The sequence below is a fragment of the Astatotilapia calliptera genome, chromosome 14 (genome assembly GCF_900246225.1).
Source record: "Astatotilapia calliptera chromosome 14, fAstCal1.2, whole genome shotgun sequence".
NCBI lineage: Eukaryota > Metazoa > Chordata > Actinopteri > Cichliformes > Cichlidae > Astatotilapia > Astatotilapia calliptera.
In genome coordinates this window covers 23233668-23257359 of record NC_039315.1, presented here as the reverse complement: position 1 = coordinate 23257359, position 23692 = coordinate 23233668, and the positions used below count along the sequence as shown (strand labels likewise).

General features: G+C 41.5%; 1 protein-coding gene across 8 annotated transcripts in view; it reads right to left on the bottom strand.

Annotated features, from left to right (window-relative positions):
* Positions 1-16374, bottom strand: part of kirrel3b (kirre like nephrin family adhesion molecule 3b) — a 181334-nt gene extending 164960 nt beyond the window's left edge. For 7 of the 8 annotated variants that reach the window (XM_026192359.1, XM_026192360.1, XM_026192364.1 and 4 more), the window contains exons 1-2: positions 15931-16374; positions 15694-15765 (exon numbers count right to left, since the gene is read on the bottom strand). In XM_026192359.1, the coding sequence (XP_026048144.1) occupies positions 15694-15765; positions 15931-16180 (322 nt within the window). In that variant the 5' untranslated portion in view covers positions 16181-16374. The remainder of the gene's footprint in view (positions 1-15693; positions 15766-15930) is intronic. The other variant, XM_026192366.1, reaches the window with a different exon arrangement.
* Positions 16375-23692: the final 7318 nt, after the last annotated feature.

Below are 23692 nucleotides of genomic sequence, written 5' to 3'. Positions count from 1 at the left end.
CTGAAACTTGCAGCTCATGCCCCAGTTTTCTACTGCTTGTCTGAAAGCAAACCGAATGCAGAGAGGGAGACAAATGTAAAGTCAGTTTTCCTTATACTGTTCTCACTTCCCCCTTAAGACATAGTACTCTGCCATCAGTCATCTATTTGCTTCACTGTCACACAGGCATATGTTAGAGTTGTCCTGTCATGTTGCATTTTGTGAACTTTAAGATGGACCTGACCTGCTTTATGTCGCCGCAGGGTGAGGAAGCTGCAGGATGGCATGATGGGATGTGGGCTGGTGTGCAGTGTCCCAGCATGAGTCTCTGGGGCCAGGTATAAGTAAGTGCACACGTGATATGCAGTCATGTTAATACTTGCATGTTTCTATTTATTTCTTTATTTCTCTGTTGTCATCCTGTGCTTCCCTAGCATGCTCTGGTTCAGTTTCCCAACTCTCACTCCAACCGTGTGACTTAATCAGTCTGACAGACTCTGGGTGCCTGGGGAAAGTCTCTCTCTCTCTGCAGTCCCCTTTCTCCTCAAGTTTACGCGCTCTGTGACAAACTCATTCTGGCACCTTTCGAAATGCAGTGCTCTCTGTTGGACGGCCCTCCATGGTCTCTTCACACACACACACACACACACACACACACACACACACACACACACACACACACACACACTAAGCCTAAGTGCAAAACCTCTCTAGAGTACACGCCATACACAAAGCATTCATAGATGCACACAGGTACAAGGGGGAACACACAAACACAAGGCCGTACAAACACATAAATACACAAAGAATGTAGCTAAGAAGTGGGACGTACATTATTCCCAAGGCACTCATATTACGTCTCACACCCCTCTCCCATAAAAGCCCTCCTCATTCCTACGTAAGTGCTTCTGAAAGCCGCTAGCTTGCATAGAGAGGTAGCAGTTCCTATTACTGTTTTACTGTTATTGAATGACATTCTTAATTAGTTTTAATGAGAGTCTCGTGGTGTTTGACCTCTCATGTATTTTTTTAAAAGCAATGGGATTCTATGTCCACCATGTAGGCAAACCTTGGCTGAAGTCCAGCCTGGCTGGCTAACAAAGTGGAGTAGGGGAAAAAAAACAAAATACAAAAACCTTAGCTCGTGGTTAAGGATGTCCCTGCAGGGCTCGAATGCTTTACTGTTTAATTCAGCATCATAACAACACCCCATAGCATCAACGCTCTACTCGAAGAAGAAGAAGAAAAGAGAAAAGAAGAAAAAAAATTATTATTTTCGGGAAAAGCTAAATGATCTTCCTCCACCTCTTATCTTTTGGGACCTCTTTAAACTTTGACAGCACGTATTTGCTCTACTTCTACAAAAACCACTGTTGACAAAGCTTGCGATGGCTTTTCAAAAATCATAACCTAAGCTATGAAAGTAAAGAAGAGGGTGCAGGCAGGGTGGAGCGGCTGGAGACAAGTGTCAGGGGGGATTTGTGACAGAACGATAGTAGCAAGAGTGAAAGGGAAGATTTACATGATGATAGTGAGACCTGCTATGATATATGGTTTGGAGACAGTGGTGCTGACAAAGAGACAGGAGCCCGAGCTGGTGGTGCCAGAGCTGAACATGCTAGGATTTTCTTTGGGAGTGACCAGGATGGACAGGATTTGAAACAAGTGTATCAGATGGACAGCTCAGGCTGTGCTGTTTGGAGATTAAGTTAGGGAGGCAAGGTTGAGATGGTATGGACATGGGCAGAAGAGGGATAGTGGATATAGGACATAAGATGTTAAAGATGGAGTTTCCAGGCAGGAGGAAAAGAGGAAGATGACAGAGAAGATACATGGATGTAACGAAGGAGGACGTGCATTCTGTCGGAGTGACAGAACAGGATATTAGGGATAGGATGAGATGGTGGCAGGTGACTGCTGAAGGTGAGCACCTGAAATCCCTAGGTGTATACACACCTAGGGATGGGTACCGGTGTCCGGTGCCATGATGGCACCGGTTCTGACATAAACGGTAGTAACCAGACCGAAAAGCAGCGCACATTTCGGTGCTTTATTTCGGTGCTTTTTTTTCCTGAGCTGTGATACACTTCTAGCCAATCATTTTACGTTTCCGAGGATAGTAGGCGGGGCCAGGTATGTACGTTCTTTTAGAGCAGAGCTACAGATCAAAAATGCCCAAGGCGAAGCGGTCAAAGTCTGGCTGTACTTCACAGCAAAATATGCAAACTCAGCAGCCTGCAACAAGTGCTTTAAGCTGATACTGTGATACTGTCAAAGGAGGTAACACCTCAAATCCGATGAAACACCTGGCGACGCATAGCGTTTTTTTTTTAAAAGCCGAGAAATGCGCCGTATTTGATAGCTTGCTGCAAGACCTCACACATCTACTGCGGGTGGGTTGCCTGTTATTGGACCCGGATTTAGCAACATCCCCCAAAAACCCGAAGAGTAGAGTCCTGGCCCCTAGCCCTGCCAGTGTAGCAGAAATGATGACGGATGATGATGATGGCAGCAGCAGCCATTCTTCTCTGCATGAGTAGCTTAATGTTGTTCGTGTGTAATTTACGTTGAGTAGGCTAACCACGTTATTACATTAATGCATGTAAGGTGAACTAGCAAACATCATCATAGCTACATGCGGCTGTCTTCTTGTTTGATGGCAGATACTCTCTTCACCCTGGCCAAAAAGGCTAAAATGACCAAAGAAAAAGAGGGAAACAGCTAAACATGAGAGGTTTTTGGACAAAGCTTGTGTTTTTTCCATTGTTTAAGCACTGCTTCCAGCCAAGAGTGATACCATATATGTCCCATAGCTGCAGAAAAGGCTAACATTGTTATCTTTTTACAAAAAACCAGCTGAACATGAGAGGTTCTTGGACCAATGTTGTGTTCTCCATTCTTTAAGCACCGGTTTGAGCACCGTTTGAGCACCGGCACCGTTTCAAAAGTACCGATTTGGCACCAGTATCGGATAAGACCTAAACGATACCCATCCCTATACACACCTTTGTCATAGCAAATGAAAATAATACAAAAAATAAAGGGTGTCTTTAAGAGGATTTAATCTAGTGCTGCAGGGGAATATAAACCACTCAATTACAATGAAAGAACAAAACAGGTATTTGCAAAGGCTTGAGTCAAACCTGTGTGATTGACCTAAACTCTTCATGGGGCAAATTATTAAGGTCTGCTTCAATTACCTTTATTCTATCAAGCTTATCTGACTCTAATTCCTGTCCTTTGTTCCAGTTAACATCTCCATCTTGCCAAAGCAGGAGCTTTCATCCTGTCAAAATAAGTGTAATAACACTAATTGTGCACCTGACAGATCATATCCTCATGGGGTTACTGAAAATTTTGGAGCCCTTTAGCAATTTTTAGTTTGGTTCATTTTACTTATTTGTGCAATTTGCCTCTTTATTTATTTTTTTCAGACAGAATGGAGTGGTCTTGAAAGTGGACCCTCTCTGACCTGCCTTTCTTTCAAAGGTCTCTATATGCAACAGCTTTCATACTGATGGTACCTGACAAACGTTTCCCCTGACATACCTCCCATCTCTTGTCGTTCTCTTCCACATGCCTAAGCTTTTTAATGACAAAGGCTTCCAGGCTTTCTCCGGCTTGGCTGAATTGGTGGAGCAAGGGTCCTACAGAGCAGAAAAATCAGCAGCAAAACAAGACAAAAGGGACGAGAAATGCAATGCAGAGAGGCAGATTTTGAGGAGTCTGATAAGGGACATTTTAGGTCTGCTCAGGATTCTCTCATTATTCTCCATTTTGAAAGGAAGCAATAATGAGAACAAAACATTTCCTATCTTTCAAAGTGGCAATTTGCCCATTTAATGCCTGTGCTATGTAGGCCTGACATCCCTTAATCCTCTCTCTTTGCACTAATTTCATTCTTTTTTCCTTTTATTTCTTGGCTGATAATTCTCACTTTATTTCCATTAAGCTTTGTTTATTCACAGCGATCTGTTGCTGTAATTTATTAGAGCTGTCAGCGTAAATGATGTGGCATGCCGACACGGCCCAGCAAATAGTGGCTCCCCCTTTCCTTTTCTCCTTTTATGGAAAGCCGCCCTAGTTTTTCCCCTTTTTTCCTTGTTTTTTTTTTTCTTTCATAGAGGAAGAGAGAAACATTACAATTAAGATGGTGACATCGACCCACTGGTGACCATGCTCTGGGACCAGATGTCCTGTCAGAGAAATGCTGGCCGTCACCTCGAGGGAGCTCTGGGTTGAAATCTGGTTCATGTCTCAGTGGGGGAACTCTACAGATCCTGTTCCTTCATTAATTCAAGAATAACTCATTTAAGTTGTAGTCTCTGTTTTCTTTTCTTTTTATGTTGCTGGCATTCTTCAAATCGGCTCGATAACATAATACTGAAAGTCACTTGCAAATTCTCGCGAAGGAAAACTTCAGGACCTCTTGGCCTGAAAATTCTGCATTACCTATTGAGCCCAGTTTAAGCCGAAAGAAATGATCCTTTCACAAAAGCAGTCATTTGCTGTGCCTTTTAAATTGAGTCAAGATTGTTTCATTTATTTATTTATTTACAACCACCCCTACCACCACCCCATACACACATATACCCACACACACACTTCCTTAAGCCCCGGTTGTTTGACAGATGCCCGGCTATCAATGCTGCGTGAAGTACATGTCATTTTCCTCACAGGAGGCCTTAGAGGAAATGCGATCACAACGAGACCCCACAATCTTTACTGTTTCATTTTCAAGCCCGGGATACTGCCTTTCTCTCTTATTTCGTCCTGTACTTCTTTTGTACGAGGCAGCTGCTGTTTTTTGAGATGAAAGACTGTTTGGCAGTCTTCAAAGAGTCACAGAACTCTAAAAGTCACTTGTGCAGCAGCGCTGTTCATTCTCCATTTTATATCCAATATGGAGGTGATGATCAAAAGGATCTGAGCTGAGGGAGAAGCTAAAAGATGTCTGCTTTGGAGTAAACAACAGCCATATCAATCCCCAGACCCACATGGGGCTCTGGTTTAAGTACTGTCCTTTAGCTAATGCCAGACACAAGTATTACTATTTCTGTATTTGAAAGAAACCTGTTATGGGAAAAAAAAAAAAGATTTAATAAGGAACAAGAGTGAGAGGAACTGATTGTTTTGAAATAAATAAATGCGGTTATTAAGCAGCCTGCCGCACCGATACTAAACATCTCATCTCATTTAGTGGAGGAATGTAAAATCATTAGGAGTCTGCTCATGAAGACTGACAGCAAATCCAAACCATTAACTCTTCCCTCAGTGTGGAGCACACCCATCTGGAAGAGAGTCTTTGGGCTGCAGGAGATCCAACATATATTTATGAGAAGGCTTCTCCATGTTTCAAATGTGGCTGTGTTGCAGTTGTGCAGCTGGTCTGAGCAAATTGCATCTTTTTTAATGAAAGCTGCATTAATAATGCATACTAGTAACCTGGGGAAAGTTTTGGGGCCACGCACTGGAGGTGATGGGGAGGGGGGTTTGGTTGAGAACTCTGAACATCCAACTGTGTGCTGCCACGATCATCCTTAGTTGCCCTGCTGCATTTTTAATGTCCTGCTGTGCCACTGTCACACAGGCTTGGGACAGGGGCAATGACTCCTCTCAACCAGATCATAGTGGGACATGAGCTAAAAAGTCACATAAGGGTATTCAGAAAAAGAATAATCACTTAAATGACTGTGCTACTTTGCACAACGCAAACAGTACGGTATCCTTTGAAAACAAACATTTGGAAGTAGTCTGAACCAAAGCTGTTGAGACTAAGATAGGCAAACAATGCAAAGTAATAGAATTAGCATACAGCCAAAGTGAAAAATAATCACATTTGTGCTTGTTCGCACATATGCACAAATACTCTACTTAGACAACAAATGCGCTGGCATTAGGGATTAGGGCTGCAAGACACAGATATGTTTTAATTTCTGACAAGAAGGCCAGTCCTTTAGAGATGGATTTATTTCCATTTTTTATGGCTTTGTTGTTCTGTCGTCTCCTCTCGGTTCCTTTCCTAAGAACTAGATATCTCTGTTTACCTTGGAAGGCATTGTGTTGTCATTACTATCATCTGGCTGCTATTAGATGGATAATGTTGCCTTAAAGCAGAGAGAATGTCCTCTAGTCATCCCAGAACAATACTGCTACGAAGAAGAACAGGAATTTCACCTAAGTACAACTTTACCACTTCACCAACACTCCACAGCATGTTCGAAAAGTACTGTTACGGGTAAAGACAAGGAATTTTGAAATGTAGATTTCATATATCATGAAACCAAACACTGCCTTCAGGGATTCTACAAATCTCTGCAATAACACTTTTCCCCCCAGATGCCTCGTGGTTATCAGTGATGTAATGGGATCTAAATTGCACTGAGCACTGTACCTCTCTAAACTGGATACACCTGTGATGATGACACTGTAGGGTAACCAGGGTGCCAGCAACTGACAGTCCATTTTATAGTGACTATCCGCTAGTCCTATTTCCTGCTCTTAAAGGAAGATGAGTTGACCATAGTGGACTTGCCTATTCGCCATAACTATCTTGCCTGATGTCAGTTCTTTACAGGGTGCTGTCCACTCATCCGTCATTACATGGGCCTTTCTGTAGTAACATTATCGCTTTAGATAAGGCTTCAATAAACTGCCACAGCTTTTAGGGCTCTCTCTCTTGCCACTCTAATCCAATCTATGATGTGGAGTCTGTCCATCATCATGCACCGCAAGGCATTTCCCGTGTCCCTGTGCTCTTGGTTGCACAAGAAATAATGGATGGCCTTGCCCTTGGTTCACGCCAAGGCCTTATGGTACCTTTTCAACTGTTTGTCTTCAGGTTGTCTTAAATGGATCTGCACTGTGGTATTTTGATTTGATTAAATCAGGTTTAAAAGGTTAGATATAGAGAGAGGGAAAGCATTTGCCGTTCCCAGTACTGTGAGCCAGTCCTCTGCCATTTAGCATTGGGCATTGGCCAAAGGAAAGTGGAAAACTGAAATGACTTCTGTGCTCCTTTGTGATTTGCGCTAATGTCCCCCAGGGATTGAGCAATGACCACTGTGAATTCCCCCAGGACGCCAGCCAGATTGAAACCCCTGCCAACAGATTTGAAAGGATAGCAAATCATTTAAACTCCCCAATGTGCATTAGCATTTTTTTTTCATTGCCCAGGCCAGCCTCCACAATATTAAATTGCACTTGATAAAATAAAATAAAAATCAGAGAGTGCGACAAGAGCTCTTCAACCTCCAAATCAGCAAAGTGAATATTGGAGTGGCCACTAAAAATTAATTATACTTTAATTCACTTTGTTTACTCTATCAGGTTTCTGTCATCCACTCAAAGAACCCAGCAGAAAGAGAAAGGACTTAAGACAAAAGAGGAGCAACGGCCTTAAGAGGTGTGCGGTCGCAGAGACCCACAGCAGTGGAAAATATATAAGGATTGCCTTTAGCTGATCCTGTCTGTAACACCAAATTATTGCCGCGTATAAAAATAGGACTAGTATTAAAGTGGGCAGAGTGAATCCTAGCAGTGCCATGTAAAAAGAAAACAACAAAAGCACAGGCTAAAATCAATAGAGGCGTTTTTTGCTCGTTTTCTTTATATTAGGATATATTAATATTTAAGGATCAATACAAACCTTTATTTATAAAGTAGCATGTAATGAAATCTACAAATACTGGTCATTCCTTAACACTCAAGGTTTTCTTAACTATTATTGTGCTCAGCCAGCCAGATAATGCAAATGAGGTAATGAAATATATGCTTTAGTGTGTTTGCATATGAGTATTATGACAGATGAAGCTTTGCTGTGTAAACCACTGTTTAAGGTGCAATCAAAAGGTCTCATTGGGATTCCACATAATGTTGCATATTTTTTTTTGACCACTTCAGCACATTTGTGATTTTCATTACAGAGGAGTAGCACTACACTGAACCCCATGATCTCAAATACAAATTCAAGTTTAAGGGTCACCACCGTAACACAGCGTTGCACGGTGCCTTTACACGCAAACCTTTCCCATGTATTAGCATGGGAGGAGAACCTGAAGCAACGTATTGCTGCATAGGGTCACAGGGTCAAATATAGCCCCCAAATGGATGGGGGCTATATTTAAATTTGACATATTTGCTTTATAAATGCGCAATCACAAAAGTTGCACTTCATAAAAGTGTCTCATGAGACCAACAGACCAATAGAGGGATGGTGTTTTACCATCTCAAAAACTCTCTCACACACACACAGGCTGTCGTCAACTGCTCTTGCTTTCACAGAAACCAAAAGATAAATAGAAATGAAAGAAGATGGCACAGTGCCAACACCGAGGGGTTCTAAAAGAGTTTGGGAAAAGGGAGGGTATGCTAACACTGAGATCCCCACTACCGAACAGTCCTTTCTTCCCAATTGCTTAATTGTTTTAGTGGGACAGGCAGGTGGCTCAAAGCCCCATTTGGCATCTGGTAAAAAAAAAAAAGAAAAGAAAAGGGAAAAAAAGCTCATCTACATCATGTATGAAAGTATTGGGGTGGGTGCCAGCATTAAACATGCACCCACCCCACCCCACTCCTAGGCCCCAACACCCACTAGTAGATTTCAAAAGTTTGGCTTGGCTCAAGAGCAAGTTTGTGCTGCTATTGTGTGAGATGTGCTTTGCTGAATAAAACATCTTTTGGTATCAGTGGCAGATCAAATAGCTTTTCAAAAAGCCATGCCTCTCACCACTGGTGCCTGGTACCACAGAGAGAACTGTTTTCCAACCCCGTTTAATAAATAGAAGCCACTGTGCTCATCCATTTAGCAACGTTAAGCACAATTTAGATGTATCTACGAAAATGGAAGCACACAAGCAGAGGAGGCATCTCACTACGGAGGCTGTCCCACACAATGATGCTTTACAGCAGTTCCCGTGAGTGTTCTTTATTATATTGGGGTCCAGACACCTACAACAGCCTCAAGGTTTACTTACAAATTAAAGTACTATACATTACTATCCATTGCCAGTTTTTAAAACATGCGCAGCAGTTGTAATGCCAGGCAGACACATCAACATCAACATTCACCCACAGGTGAGAAGCTTCTTTCTTCCTTAGATAGAGCCTGTACACGTTAAAAGGCTGATTTGCATTTATATTGCCATTCAGGGCTTGCAGCTGTAATTGCAGGAGCACAGTAAAAGTGCGCTGATGTACTCACATGTATACACAGGCGGACACAGAATGCATGTGAAGTGTCCGGTATGAAAACCTTTTCCTTGCGTCCATTGTTATGAATCTTTGGCATGAGAATGTCGGAACGACTACAAGGAGAAAGAGATAGGGAACAAACGGGAGAGAGGGGAGGAGGGCGAGTTCACCAGAGTGTAATATTGGGCTGTCCCAGAAACTTCCAGCCAAACACTAGGAAGTTGTTATCGGATCAGCAACCCAATTCCTCAAGTGACTGCTGTGCTGAAGCGTCACATGCATCTTAGGGGCCCCTTCCAAGCACAGCCTTTCACCATAAAATCGATGTATTGCTAGGCTGGTTTGCTAACAAATTCCCTGAGCAGTAAAACAACACAGGTACGGTGCTGCATCATGCTTGCATGCAATTTAATTAAACTTGGAGGTGAAGATTTGCAGAGATAGCACCACCCTAAGGAAAAATGGGCCAGAAATGTTAGGCAAAGACAGTCAACTATTTAAAAATAAAAAATAATCTTGTGTGACTAACACTCAAAATGAGGAATGCTTGGATTTTTAGCAAAATCCAATCCTGTGCCCACCTGATCATAATATCAAAGCAGCAATCTGTCATTTTCTTCAGATTCAAACTGCAACAGAGACAACATGCATGCACTTTGTTGATGTTGCAAACTAACTGTGAACTAACTAAACTGCTCAGTTGCCAGTAACAAAATGACAAGATTGAGCTAATAATTTCCTATTACTAATGTACTGGACGCAGGTTTAACTCAATGTGTTGTTCGATCAAATGTCTGTGAGAACAAAGGGATGATCTGGAAAATGACTAAACAATAATCTCAAAGCCTTGTGGTCTTTTCTTATCTATTAAGTCATGCTCAGTGGTTTAATCCCAGGCATGCTAATGTTGAGAATTTTAAAATCCATGCATACATATATTCTTTGTGCTCACATTATGAGTGAGATGATCGATTTTTTTTCTCAAATGAAATTTGTAGAGTAAATCTGCAGAACCATGATGGGAAGAAAACATAATTGACTGTGAATTATATATTAAGGTTAAATGTAGGCCAAAATAAACACTAATCACAGGCAGTCGCTCTGTGGGAATGTTTTAAACAAAAGACTTATTCATGCCTCAGGTCTGCAAAGCAGTATGCTGACAAGTTAGGAACAAACTGCTAATCCCTACATTGTCTGAACCCGTCTAGCTATCAACAGCTATGTTCCGCAAGCAATTACAGATCCTAGCAGCAAGTTAAAAATATATCAAAACCACAGCTGGGAAAGACCCGGATTAAAGGAGGAAGGATACAGTCACGTTAAACCCATCAATATATTTCTTGAGGCCCAGTTATGCCAATGTTTACCCTCTCCAAGGAAAGATAACACAGTATGATCCAGCAGTGCTCTATATACAGCACCCCCACATCTGAACACACAGTCCTGTAGAGCTGCCTTAAAAAAAAAAGAAAAAAAAAAGCATAGCCTGTTGTTTCCTGTGCATTAAACTGCAATTTAGAAGCCGGTAATCCTACCCATAATCTGTCACCAAATAAAATCCTGACTGGGGTTAGAGAGGGCTTCCACATGCTTCTTCAGCATTAGTGAAGTATCGATATTGTGGTATTATTGCGCTGGTCTATTTAAAAAACTTCTCTGTTCTCCGAGGATAAAGTCTCAGAGGGACGGAGACATGACAAGAAAGAGCAGAGTGAAGAAGTGCAGCTGCTAACCCTGACTTCACAGGTGACCCAGCGATCACAACAGCATCTGGTTGAATTACTTAACACTGCCGCCCAACAGACATGTAATCCGGGATAATGCCCTTTTGCTGAGTGCTCCAATCTGGATAAATTCATCCCAGAGGAATGGGATCCAGCAGCGGAGACTCGGAAAGAGAGGAGATGAGGGCCTTGGGGTTTTGATTGGTTGGTACTAAAGAAAACTGGGAAGAGCGTCTAGATAGATAATGAGGCCCAACAGTAAACAGCTTGATTTTGTTGACAGACTGACTGACGGCATGAGAGGAGCAGATCATTGCCTGGTTTTCCAAGAAGGCTCTGAACTAATCATTTTCCCTTCCCTGGCTGACCTGAATCCTGGCAGACTCGAAATGAGGTTTTCATCCAGACCATAGTCACTGGATAAACGACACTTAGGTTTCACATTTTAATAATTGTAAACATGTATGTCAATATAATATTATCTTAATATATTTTTCTTCATTTCTCTATTCGAACAACAATCAACAAAACTCTGTTTTTAATCTTTTTTCCTTCTTTCTTTCTTAGAAATAGCATCTCTCTTTAATGCCAAAAGTAATTCCTAACATTGAAGCATTACAAGTTCCAGCTGTCCAGCAGCAGCCTCTTAGATTATTTATTCATATGTTTACTTATTACCATAAATATCCAACAGGGCATTCGGCTCAGAGGGATTACAGTGGGCTTAATCTATCGTGGCATAGAAATGAGCAGGAGTCACAGTGGATGAGGTGACTTAAGCTGGCTAGCCTTAATGGGACATGCAACACAAACAAGGCAACAGACTGCATGCCACTGGGCTCCATCATGAACTGGTGACATCATCCGTCACTCACTACATGACTGTCACGGTTAGTGGAAAAGTCATATGACCTGGACAAGGCAAGGACGTGCTTGCAACTCGTACCATGCATTTTAGTAATCCTGTACCGTTTCAAAATACAGACAATGCTCACGACCAGTACAGGAGGCTCTTGAACATATGACTTCTAGAACAGCATGTTGGAAAATTTACACCGTTTTTAGCATTCCAATAGAACTGGGGTAAAATAATTAATTACCTCTGCGTTATTATAGTCATAATCCATGCATTAGACAGCAGAGTGTGTTGCTTACAAATAACTATTCATAATAATGAGGCTGAAAATTGGTATTTCTGTTTGAGTAGTGTTGTGCAGAGTCATGAGCTGTATTTCTTCCCCTCTTTCCCTCCCCTCTCTGAAGAAGCAAGAGTGATTTCCCATCTATAAAAAATCCACATATCCAAACATGACATAGAAAAGACATTTAATTATACTTTGGTGGAGAAATATGTATCAAAGCCTGCCGCCCATGAAAAGCGGATTTAGAGTCGTCAGACAGCAGTTAATAGACAGTAGTAAATGAAAAAGGGGGCTGTTGGGGGGGTACTAAGACGTGCTTTCCAGGACTAAGAAACAGCTTAGTCTGGCTTGGTGGCAAAATCAGGAGTTCCGACACCAGATATATTTAAGTGGTGGGAGATAATGAAGGTGACGGGGGTGGGCAGCAGATTTAAGGAGATTTTAAGATTGGGATTTTCATTCCTGTGCAGCAGCAACACCCCTAGTGGCTAAAACCCACATTAAAGATACCCTAACAGAAGACAAAAGATTAGACACTTTGTATGTTGATGTCACATTGTGAAGAGAAAGGAAATTACATGAAAAAGGGCAGGGAAATACAGGCAATGAGAGGGATATAAAAAAGGCTGTACACTTAGCAATGTTTAGTTTTTCTTTTGGTCATTTTCTTCGGAGTCTAGCACATTCAATAGGAGGAACTGCCCCTTTCCAACATATTCAGCTTTTGCTCTACACAGACAATCAATCACCCAAAGTAAGAGGGAAAAAATTCAAATAAACACAAAGAGTCAAAGAAGGACACTCAGTGAGTACATGACAGGGAAATGTGCCACTGCAAGGTGAGGAGTGAAATCGCAAACAGGCTGAAGAATATGAGAGTTGCTATACGGTGGATTAGACGGCAGGAGAAATGAGGAGCGGGGAGGTGGTATGAAGGGATGGACTAGGGCCTGGAAGAGTTTGGCCTGAGGTGAATGTGTTCCTGGAGACTGTCTCCCAGATTTCTGACTGGAGCTGTGTCATCTGTCACTGGCTGAAGAGGTGACAGCGAAAGAAAAGGTGCCCTAGATGCGATAACAGTGCAGTCAGGAATGAGAGCAGCTCACAACAGCTTTCCCTCTCTCCTTATTCTCCCCCTCTCCGTCTTGTTCGCTTTGGACCATTTACTTCTCAAAGTTGAGAGAGAGAGAGAGACAGAGAGAGAGAGAGAGAGAAAAGGAAAAACTGCTCAGCGCCACTCGTTTTGGACTGACTCCTCTCTCTCTCTTGCTCTCTTTCTCGCTGTCTCACAGGATAGCTGCGTCGAAGTGTATGCCTGCAATGGCCACAACTCCCCACTGTCCCCCATGTTCATAAAAACAAGATTGTTTTTCGCAGCTTTCTGCTGACACCGGCTCGACACATAAACAGAGCCGTAATTTGTACAACAACAGTAAGCTTCAGGGAAGCACTTTTTTCTCCCAAGAGGCATGAATAGAGAAGGTAGGCTGTTATCCCCCGTTTACCTGGCAGGGAAAGTGGTATTTTATATTATGGTAATAACCAACTGTGCTGAAATGCACAATCCCATCTCATTCCAGTTGTAGCAATCGTCTCATTCCAATTGGTATATATGAGATTTGGTGCTAGTTGTTCCCCACAACTGGGGCTAAACCTGCGATGATGGGAATGAAAATGTTGAGATTTAGGAACAAAACAAAATGAGATCTTCTAATGTTCAGTGTTGAATGTCTTCCACAGCTTTAGTTTTATCTACACCAGACATGGAAATCAAGTACAGTCAGAATATACTGCTTAAGTCAACTGCAGATAAAATACTTAGCAGATGCATAACAAAGTGGGAGATACTAATGAACGATCATGTATTTCTGCATCACAATAAGCACAGATGGCACAGAAACACTTATGGAATCAGGGGAAAAGAATACAGCAAAGCAGCACAATCAGGAATAGCATCGTCTACGGTGTTTGATGGACCACAACTTTCCATTCCCAAAGCCAAGAGAGAGAAAGACAGAGAGAGAGAGCGCTTCCACTGCTCCAACTGCCCGTTGTTTCAATTTACACAACTAGCGCTACCGTATCCCGAGACATATGCTGTCGTGAAGAGCACAAACCATAAAGACGCTTCATCTGCAAAAGCTCTACCCCCTGTTAAAGCATGAGAGAAGCCGAGAGGGGGCTTAATTGCTCCATCAGTCAGTTTCAAATAGGTCTGTTATGATATCATTATTTTCTATTTGCCTCTACATGAAAAATAAGTCAGCTGAAAAGAAATATAATCACAGCAAATTGCTGCGTTTGACGAGCAGTGCATTTTTTTTGCCCCCCTATGCTATAGACTATAAATCATAATGTGAAACAGCTGAATTCAGTGCAGAAGAAAATGATGTTGTTTACCAAGTTTCATTTACAGCTGCTGTTTTATCAGCATGTTACCAACTTTGAGCTGTCAGTTTCCGAACAATGTGTCAACAAACTGAGATCTCAGGGTTTTTTTTGTTGTTTTTTTTTGTATTGGGGTTTTTTGCAGTTTCTGAGCTGTGGTTTAAAACAGAAAATAAAATAAAAAGGTCACAATTACAACTCCCCGTGGGAAACAACTAAAGGCACACAGACAGGCATTTGTTCAGCCACTGCCTCTTTAGAATACAGCCCAATGTGACGGGGGTCAAACCGCTGTAAAGAGGTGGTGAGTTATTGGCTCTTGCTCCCTGTAGTATAAACCAGCACACTCATTAACGGGGGGGGGGGGGGGGGGGGGCATGATGCTGCAAACCTTCCAGCAGGAACTCTGACAGTCTGATTCAGCTCTGTGTGTCTCTGCGTCTCCCAGCGCCACAGAGGTGTTACACAGAGTCAGACTTGTGCACTACTTTACTCACTTCTATTGTTTTCCAAAGACAACCACCTGGTGGTAAGCAGGGGAAACAACTAATCCATCCTCATTCTGTCCACAAACAGACTGTCTAGGAATAAAAATAACAACAGCAGATACTGTCCAAAGGGCTGGGGTTGCCAAGCTATCCACATGGGTCTGCCTTCTGAAGCACTTTACCGTTAACTTTCCTCTCTCTCTCTACATTCTTTTCACCAAGACCCCCTCCTCCCTTTAGCTGAAGTCAATGTGGAAAGGGCTGTCAGTTCAAAACAATGTGACTCAGGAGTGAACGCTCGACTGAACTGGACTGGGTTTAGGGGGCTTTGTTTGTGTGTGTCTGCGTGTGTGACAGGAATAACAAGCCCACATAGGAAGTATTTAACTTGTCTTGCCTGAACAGCTATGAGCAACTGACGGAGAAAAGTGCAAACTGCACTATTTAACCTCCACTACAGTCATACAGACTTTGTTTTTTTTCCCCTTCTTCTTTTTTCTCTCTCTCGCTCTTAATTCTCTCCTTTCTCATTCTGCATCAGACATCACAGCGCACACGGGAGCGCTATATCAGAAACAGTTTTTTTGTTTTTTAAAAAGGAAGAAAGAAAAGCACGCAGATGGCACAGCAACAAGCGCAAGAAAGACGTCGCAGCAGCAAGACATGGGTATAAAGACACAGTTCTCAGCCAGCCAGTCACACACAGACACACACACAGCAATCATGAGAACGAGAGATGTGATGAATTAGCAACTTTAACGTGAAAAAAAAACTTACCATGTCCGGAGATCCACGGGAGCAGCAGAAGGACCCAGAGGATCATGACTGCGGAGTGGAGAGGGGCAAAACCTACGAAAAACAGTAGGCGAGTGTGAAATTGAAGTTGGCAGGCAGAAACACATGCACGAGATGAGACAGTGCTCCTCTGTGCTGCTGGGGGGTGGTGGTGGTGTGTGGTGTGTGGGGGGGGGGGGGGGGATGATGCTACAGTCCCTCAGTGGAGTCTTGTTTTACCAGAGGAAAGCTGGTTGTCTGTCTTCTGTCCTCCTCTTCTTCTGGTCCTTCTTCTTCTCTCTCCCTCTCCTGTCTCTCTGTGTCTTTTCCCTCTGTGTGTCACTCTTGAGTGTAGCCGGTTGTCAGCTCTGCCTTTGCGCGCTCTCTTTGTGGTGTGAGCTTGTAGACTTTCTGTGTCTTCGCCGCTGACTCTGAGAATACACACTCGCTCACTCTGCCTCTGTCGCTCGCACGGTTTCTCTTTGCCCATCCATTCTGAGTGCCTTCAGCCCTCACTTGCCCGCTCTCTCTCTCTCTCTCTCTCTCGCTCTCTCTCTGTTGCTTTACCACAGCAGACCCTGTCAGGGGATAGAGCTCCACTACTAGACTCCTCCCTCCATCGCTCTCTCTCAGCCTGGCTGTCTGGGTGGCTGTGTGCCTGAGTGAGAGTCTGGGAGGCTTGGGTCTTCACTCTGGGAACCAGAGCTGCCATGGGAGAGGGTGCAGCTCCAATTAGAATGAGAATAGGAGGAGACCTCTGTAGCTACAAATTATGCAGACATTCACAAACAAAAACTGCACTTTCAGCCCCTCCTCCCCGTTAAGACCTTTGTCCTTTTGTACATCCCTTTTTTGGATTCTTTAGAAGTGGATTTTGGAATCTGTAGCTTTTTCTCTGTGAATGAATGAAGACCAGATTAACATTCACCACCAAAGCCGTATGATTCATTAGTATCCAGTTTTTATTAAGGGGGAATTAGATTCATAGTCACTCATTCAAGGAGATATGATGCAAGGCACCATAAAATAGTCAAATGCACTGCATGCTTACTGACAAGTTCTCCTAGTTATGCATGTTAAATATTTAATACAGGGGAATTTTTTTCATACAGGGCAAGCAAGGTTCATGTGTAACAGTATTCCACATCTTGTACTTGACTTTGTTGCTGTTCAAAAAACCATTTTAATATCCACCGGGTCTCCTCCGAGTACTCTGGCTTCTAAATTGTGTTTCTAAATTGCCTATAGATGTGAATGCGATGTGAACGGTTGTGTGTCTCTGTGTTAGCCCTGCAACCAGTCCAGGGTGTACCCCGTCTCTCACCTTATAATAGCTGGGACCCTCCCAGCCAGTCACATCAGATGTCTGCCCGCTCTGAGCCTTGTTCTGTTGGAGTTTTCTTCTTGTTAAAAGGGAGTTTTTCTTTCCCACTCTCGCCAAGTGCTTACTCATTGGTTTGATTGTCTGGGTTTTCTCTGTATTATTGTTGGGTTTTTACCTTACAATATAAAGCACCTTGAGGCACCTGTTGTTGTGATTTGGCACTATATAAATTAAACTGAAATGAAAGGTGGGATATACCAGTTTCTGCAAATGTTTTTACTTAACATGTAGCTTGCCATCACCAGTGTGTGTGAATGGGTGGATGACTGAATGTAGTGTAAAGCACTTTGGGGTCCCTAGGGACTAAGTAAAGTGCTATACAAATACAGGCCTTTTACCATTTAACATTTAACATGGAGTTAACAGGGGACAAGAGTGTCTATAGATATAAAATGTCTTAGTCGGTTGTGTTCTCTCTTCGTGTGACAATGGAGTATATAGTACAGCTCTACAATTTTCATCAGAAAGTGTACACATTATTTTTTCATTTAAACATTTTAAGGTAAATAGTTTTCAGCGTCATGAACATCTCCATTACTCCAGAGATGTTTTCACATGGGAACTCTTGAAACTCGAAAATGCCAGAGAGTCATTTCAGGACATTGTCCGGCTGCTGGCCTTTCTCACACGTGGCTCATGACCTCTTTAAAGGGAGAGAGCTGACAGACTAACAGCAGCATACATGACACCAACTTGTTGGCAATGATTTCACTCAACCATAGCCAACACTTACATATGGATATTAAATTGACTTAGTGCAATAAAGATAGAATAAAAATGAAAAACTGTTTCATGTGCAATCCAAATGACTCTGGTGTTTGCAATTTTGTATGTGACTAATTCTTGCATAACACTGGTAATCTTGAGAAAATGTTAGGAACAAATATATGAAATGAGTCATGACTCAAATTATTGAATCGCTTTTTTTGTTTACAGCATTGCAACCCCATGTGTGCACCACCGCATTTGTATAAACTTGGCACGACTGTCAGCTTACCAACTAAAATTAAAGAAAACAAACCCTTTGTCTGGGACCGGGTCAGGTCTTTATCAAAAATAGTAACCTGTCAAAGCAGTTAGTTAGTTATGAACCATCTAGTCAATTTATCAGCCTTGTTCCTGCTTTTAATTCAGTTTAAATTCCCAGCACAGTAAGTTGTTAATCCACAGCTACTGTAATTAACGCTGTACAAGTCTGAGTACTGCTCGGTGTCTGATATTTAAAACAGAACCTTTATATATGTCCAGATAATGAATAAGGGTGGGAAAGGAGGAGAGAGGAAAAAATGGATAATTGCCGGAAAAGAAACATGAAACTAATAAAGGAAAATGATCAGTTTTAAAAGACAAAAACTTTTCTTCCTTTCCTTCTTTCTTATAATCCTGTAAAGCTGATATGGATTTAAATACCATTTCTCCAGTGTCATCTGCAGGTAAGCAAGATCTGTAAATAATTCACATACATACTGGATAAACTATATTGCTTTTTAGAATTTTTTATTGCATATTGAGAGACTGACAGGCTGCCTTTGTTTGTTAGAGATAACTGTTTGAGGTAGAAAGAAGTGGTATTTAAAAGTAGAATAGAAGGCAGATCTTTCAGCTTTCAAGTCCCTCGTATATGGAACTTCCAACTCTCCCAGTTTGGATTTGGGACACAGATACCCTCTCTACCATTAAGATTAGACTTAAAACGAAGCATAAAGTTGGCTATGCCGAAGGTTTCTTCCTGTTAAAACTGAGCTTTTCCTCCCCACAGTGGCCAAGTGTTTGCTCATGTAGGGGTGATCTGATTGTTAGGGTTTTCTTTGTATTGTTATAGGGTCTTTACCTTACAATATTAAGGACCTGACAGGTGACTGTTAATGTGATTTAGTGCTATATAAATAAAACTGAATTGAATTGAATAGAATAGAAAACCATCAGCCCACGTCTTTATCATCTCAGCCTGTGATTCTATCATTGAGGTGATGTAGGTTTTATGAATCCTGTGTTTAACTATTAGGACCCTGGATGATTTATTGAAAACACAATTTATATGAATCAAGTTGGCACTTTATAAATTGTATATCCTATATTTTTTTTCTTATTAGTAATGACTGATATTAAAATCCGTACTACGGGGATGGACTCCACATGAGTACGAGAAATGCTTAATACATCTGGATCAGAGCTCTTGTAATGACACAGTAAGCACTGTATGAGGGCCTAGTCTATTTTATATCAATTTAATCCATCCTTCTGACCTCCTAATCTAATCAAAGGGCCAGCAGATGACAGGTGGTCTTTTCATCAGTGCAACTAACAGCTACACATAAAAACAACCCCTCTGCGGCCCGAATCAGAGGATAACAGATTTGCATTCCGCCTAAGAACATGATGAGTAGGGGCAAAGAATAACAATGGAGCAATGGGGGTAAAGGAGGTAAACAGGCAAATAAATTTGTACTTCCAGTGCTCACAATCCTCCATTTTGTAGGACAAACCTTAACCTGGATTATTTTTGTATAGGATGATGGAGGGCAGACGTAATATATCTAAACAAATTACAAAGACTGTAAATGAGATTATGACTATGACTTCATTTTGAGGCAGGAACATTTCCATTCTTTAATTTTTATTTAGCCAAGTCTTACAGCTTGTGTCATTCACATCCAAAATTCTCAAGTAGTTAAAAGCAGACCAGAAAAGCCCCCCTACCCTCTTACAGACAAAACAAAACAAAAATCAACATGCTTTGTTTTGTGACGTCCCTGCACAGAGCTGATGCATGCGGAGATGTGATGTCTAGTGAAGGGCTCTTACGCTCTTAAACCCACAGTGCACCCACAGGGGGCATAATCTTAAAAGACTCTGGAGAGAGGGAAGTCTTTTTTTCTCCGGATTTAAGAGTCTCTTTATATCAGCTATGACCATAATCCCCCGTCAAAAGGACAAGCTTGAAAGGAACTGAAAGTGAGCTGAAACAAAGTATAACATTAATCGCATGTTGCTGCCTGTAAATCACCCACATTCTTAATTTCAGGTCATCTTCATCATAGCAGTCAAGGTCATTCTGTCCTCAGGTAATAATGCAGTTTATGTGTGGGTCATATGTAGTCATGAGGAAATAATCTGTGTGACTGATGGGTGTCATGTGGGCAATCTATTAAAGGGTATTGCTTCCTTCAGCTGGAGCACAGTCACTGCACGTGTTAAAAATCCAGTCTGGGCCCAAACATTTGTGTCCACTTGATCGAGCTGACTGACATCAAACAGGCTTTTCTCCGTTGGAGAACGATCTGTCCAATGAGTGCCACAGGAGGACTTACCATTAGCCCATCAGGCCCATGGGCGGGGACTAAGGCCATTGTCGTGCTGTTGTAAACGATTGTCAAGTGGTGTGCTGCCACATTGATATTTTAAATTGCCGGCGCTCACTTGTTTTCAGCACACAGAGTCATTCCCGCTGAACAACAAATGGAGAAACACGCTGAACCGCTTTTACTTTGCTCTGCTGAGCTCCAGCAGGGTAACACATTGGCGATAACTTCAAATAACCTTAGATTCAGGAGGATAGTTTGTCCTCTAGTAACTGTTTAATGGCATTTGGATCTCTGCGCTAAAAATATTTGTAATTAAAGGAGTTCCGCACCTCTATTACCGGTACACTCTTGGAGTCGCAAAAGGCAGTTCAGAGAAAATATGAAAATCCATATAGCTCATTCTAGCAGTAGATAATGCCTCAAGCTTTTAGTGTACGGCAGAGACGATGAGCAGACCATACAAAACTCTGTCAAACTCACTTATTTGTAATACTGCTCCTGCATTTTTCTTTTCTTCTTTCAAATTTAGTCTTTGTCTCAGTTTAGCAGATTTTACACAGATGTCAACAGTGCTACAAAGCAGTTTAAAAGCTTCAAGGACTTCAAAATGTTTACATACTGAGTTAGGCTACCCAACTCCCACTATTCTGATATTCAAATTGGAGGTTTTTTTTTCTTTTACATGTCATGGTCTCTTTGATAACCTGTAAAACAGGAATCAATGCAGCTATGTAGATGCCATTTTACAACTGTGGTATGGTTTAAAATAACACAAAGCCAGTCCTAATAAAATATATCTGAAGCCTGTGAGTTAGGCCTTATCATTTAACTTAGCTGCACAACAAAGAAAAACAGGTTTCTATTGAAATTGCAATACTTACGCTGCAGTATTGTAAGTATAAAGGACTGATTTTCATGTTATTCTGACTTTCAAGAGACAGGATTATTCAAGGCAGCCAACAGTTTCCTTTCAAGTGAGAAAAGGCAATAAATCTTATTTATCCAGAACTTTTTCATGTCTGCTCGTCAAAGCTCAAGCTCATCTTACACCGCGCAGCAAAGCAGCAGCTCCAAACTAATTTAATTAATTAGGTTTGGTTACAAAGTGACCTTTGAAGCTTGAAGGCTTAAAAATTACTAGGAGCAGATTGAGAATCAATCCAAAACTGAGAGTATAGGAAAGAAAAATGCAATTTAGAGGTTATGAGTAATTTTCATGGTTATCAACTGTTTAAGGAGAAAAAAATTATAATGCTTTATGGATTAGGGCATTAATCTGTATTTTTGTAACTGCAAAGCTGCCATGGAGAAAATGAGATTTTTGAAGTGTTGAAGCTACTGTATACTGTTTACCTTTTTTGTTCCACCCATGAAATCTTTTGCCTCCCCGCCCTTTTCCACACTTCTACATCAGATGAAATGCAAAGTCTCGTTCACACACTCAAAAAAATGACACATCGAGATGATAGACAGCCACCGTGTTTTTGAGCTAAATAGAAAGTGACATATCTGTTTATTTCTCTTGGGCCTGCATATCCGTTGTTGAGACACTGAAAGGTCTGAAGCACATCTGCCTGTAGAAGCGTACGTGCATCCTAGTGTTCATGTGTACGGTAAGTGTGTTACCGTCAATTTGTATTTTGAAATTAACAAATCAGCCAGTTGTCTTTCAGGGAAGGACATCCACTCAATCTTTGTCAGTCAGATGATTCCCTAGAGATGCTACATCTCTAGCCCTGATGGCTAAGATTCTCATTCTAATCAAGCCTCCAAAGTAGCAGAACAGAGGTCTAAATAAATGGAATTAAACAGTACGGCAGGGCGCGGGGAGAACGCTTAAAGCATGGTGACATCTTATTTTTCTCCAGAGCACATCTGAACAGGACATTTACTGGGAGAAAACCAATTCCACTGGAATTTTGTTCATTTAAATTTTATTTTGTATCAAAGTAGAAAAATCAAACAAACAAAAAAACTGGGCAAGAAATTAGTTTTGCAGTATCTTTTAAAATTATAATTAACACTATTCCCTTTAAGGTCTTTGCTCATTAGCTTTTAACCTTGCTGAATGCCGAATGGCATTTCAGGAGCTAAATTGTTTATTACGGTAGATACATTTTATGAACCTTCTTAAGCTTAAAAGGTGTTTACCCCAAAGCCTCCGAACTAATGCCACTCTTACACTTAATTTGATAAATGAACACATATACCCAAGAGGAAAAGGATGAGCATCTGAAGAAATTCATGCTGTTTTCCACATGCTTTAATGCAGCATGTCTTCTATGCTACCAAACTGGCTATTATCTAGTGAAATTAATTCGGATGTGTTTTGCAGGCTCTTAAGAGTATTGTTTAAGAATATATTTAGCTCCATGTTAGGCAAACCAGTGTGATCAGAATTCCACTATGTTGACATGCCCATTCACATCACATCCAGTGCAGCTTTACTGTGCAAACATGTCCTTTTGTTCATGTAATCTGACCAAATGGTGTTTCTGAACCAAAGTATACAGTCTGCTTTAGCCTGGAGCTCTTCTCTGACTCAGTCAAATTCCTACAGCTCCAGGGCGGTTGGGTCATTTGACTCTTCCCAATTTGAATTTCATCTCCCTTGCACTGTGGAAATTAGGTTTTTACATGCAAAATGCTGCTATAGATTTGTTTGCCATGCTCATCTGGAAGGTAGGTAAAGAGCAGCAGTCAGCATTATGCACCTTAGGAAAGGTTCTTAGGGGTCACAGGGTTTTGCATAAGTCAAGTTGGATTCTTTCTTTGGAGGGAAATTGGTACAAGTTGTTTAACATCTAATGGCTAAACTGTTGACATGCATTGCATGCCCATAGCTGACACACTGCGTGGTAAATAAAAGAAATGTGGTGAACTATGGATTTACCCTCAGGCTTGGACTCTCCGTATGACAGTGGGAGAGAATACAACAGCTAAAGGATAAATATTAACCAAAGACAAAATGTATGTATGCTACTATAATCATATTTGGTTAACCAGTGTATCTTTCAGAATATGGTATGATAACTGTCTTCCCTGGTTTTTAAACTAACATGCAGAAAAATGAATGTGAGAACAAATGGGGAAAAAAGGATAAGAAATTGTAAGAAATCCAAATTTCTCCTTGTGAAAATTTGGATTTGATTGTGAGTTTTTCATCCCAATGCTACATTTATTTCTTCTTCGTTTTTCAGAGTTCCAGATAGAAATATAAAATGCCTTGGGGTAGATTTCCAAAGGAAGTAATCCCAGCAAAGGATATGTTACTCTGAAGTGAGTAGCACAAACATGAAGATGGAGTGTTTCT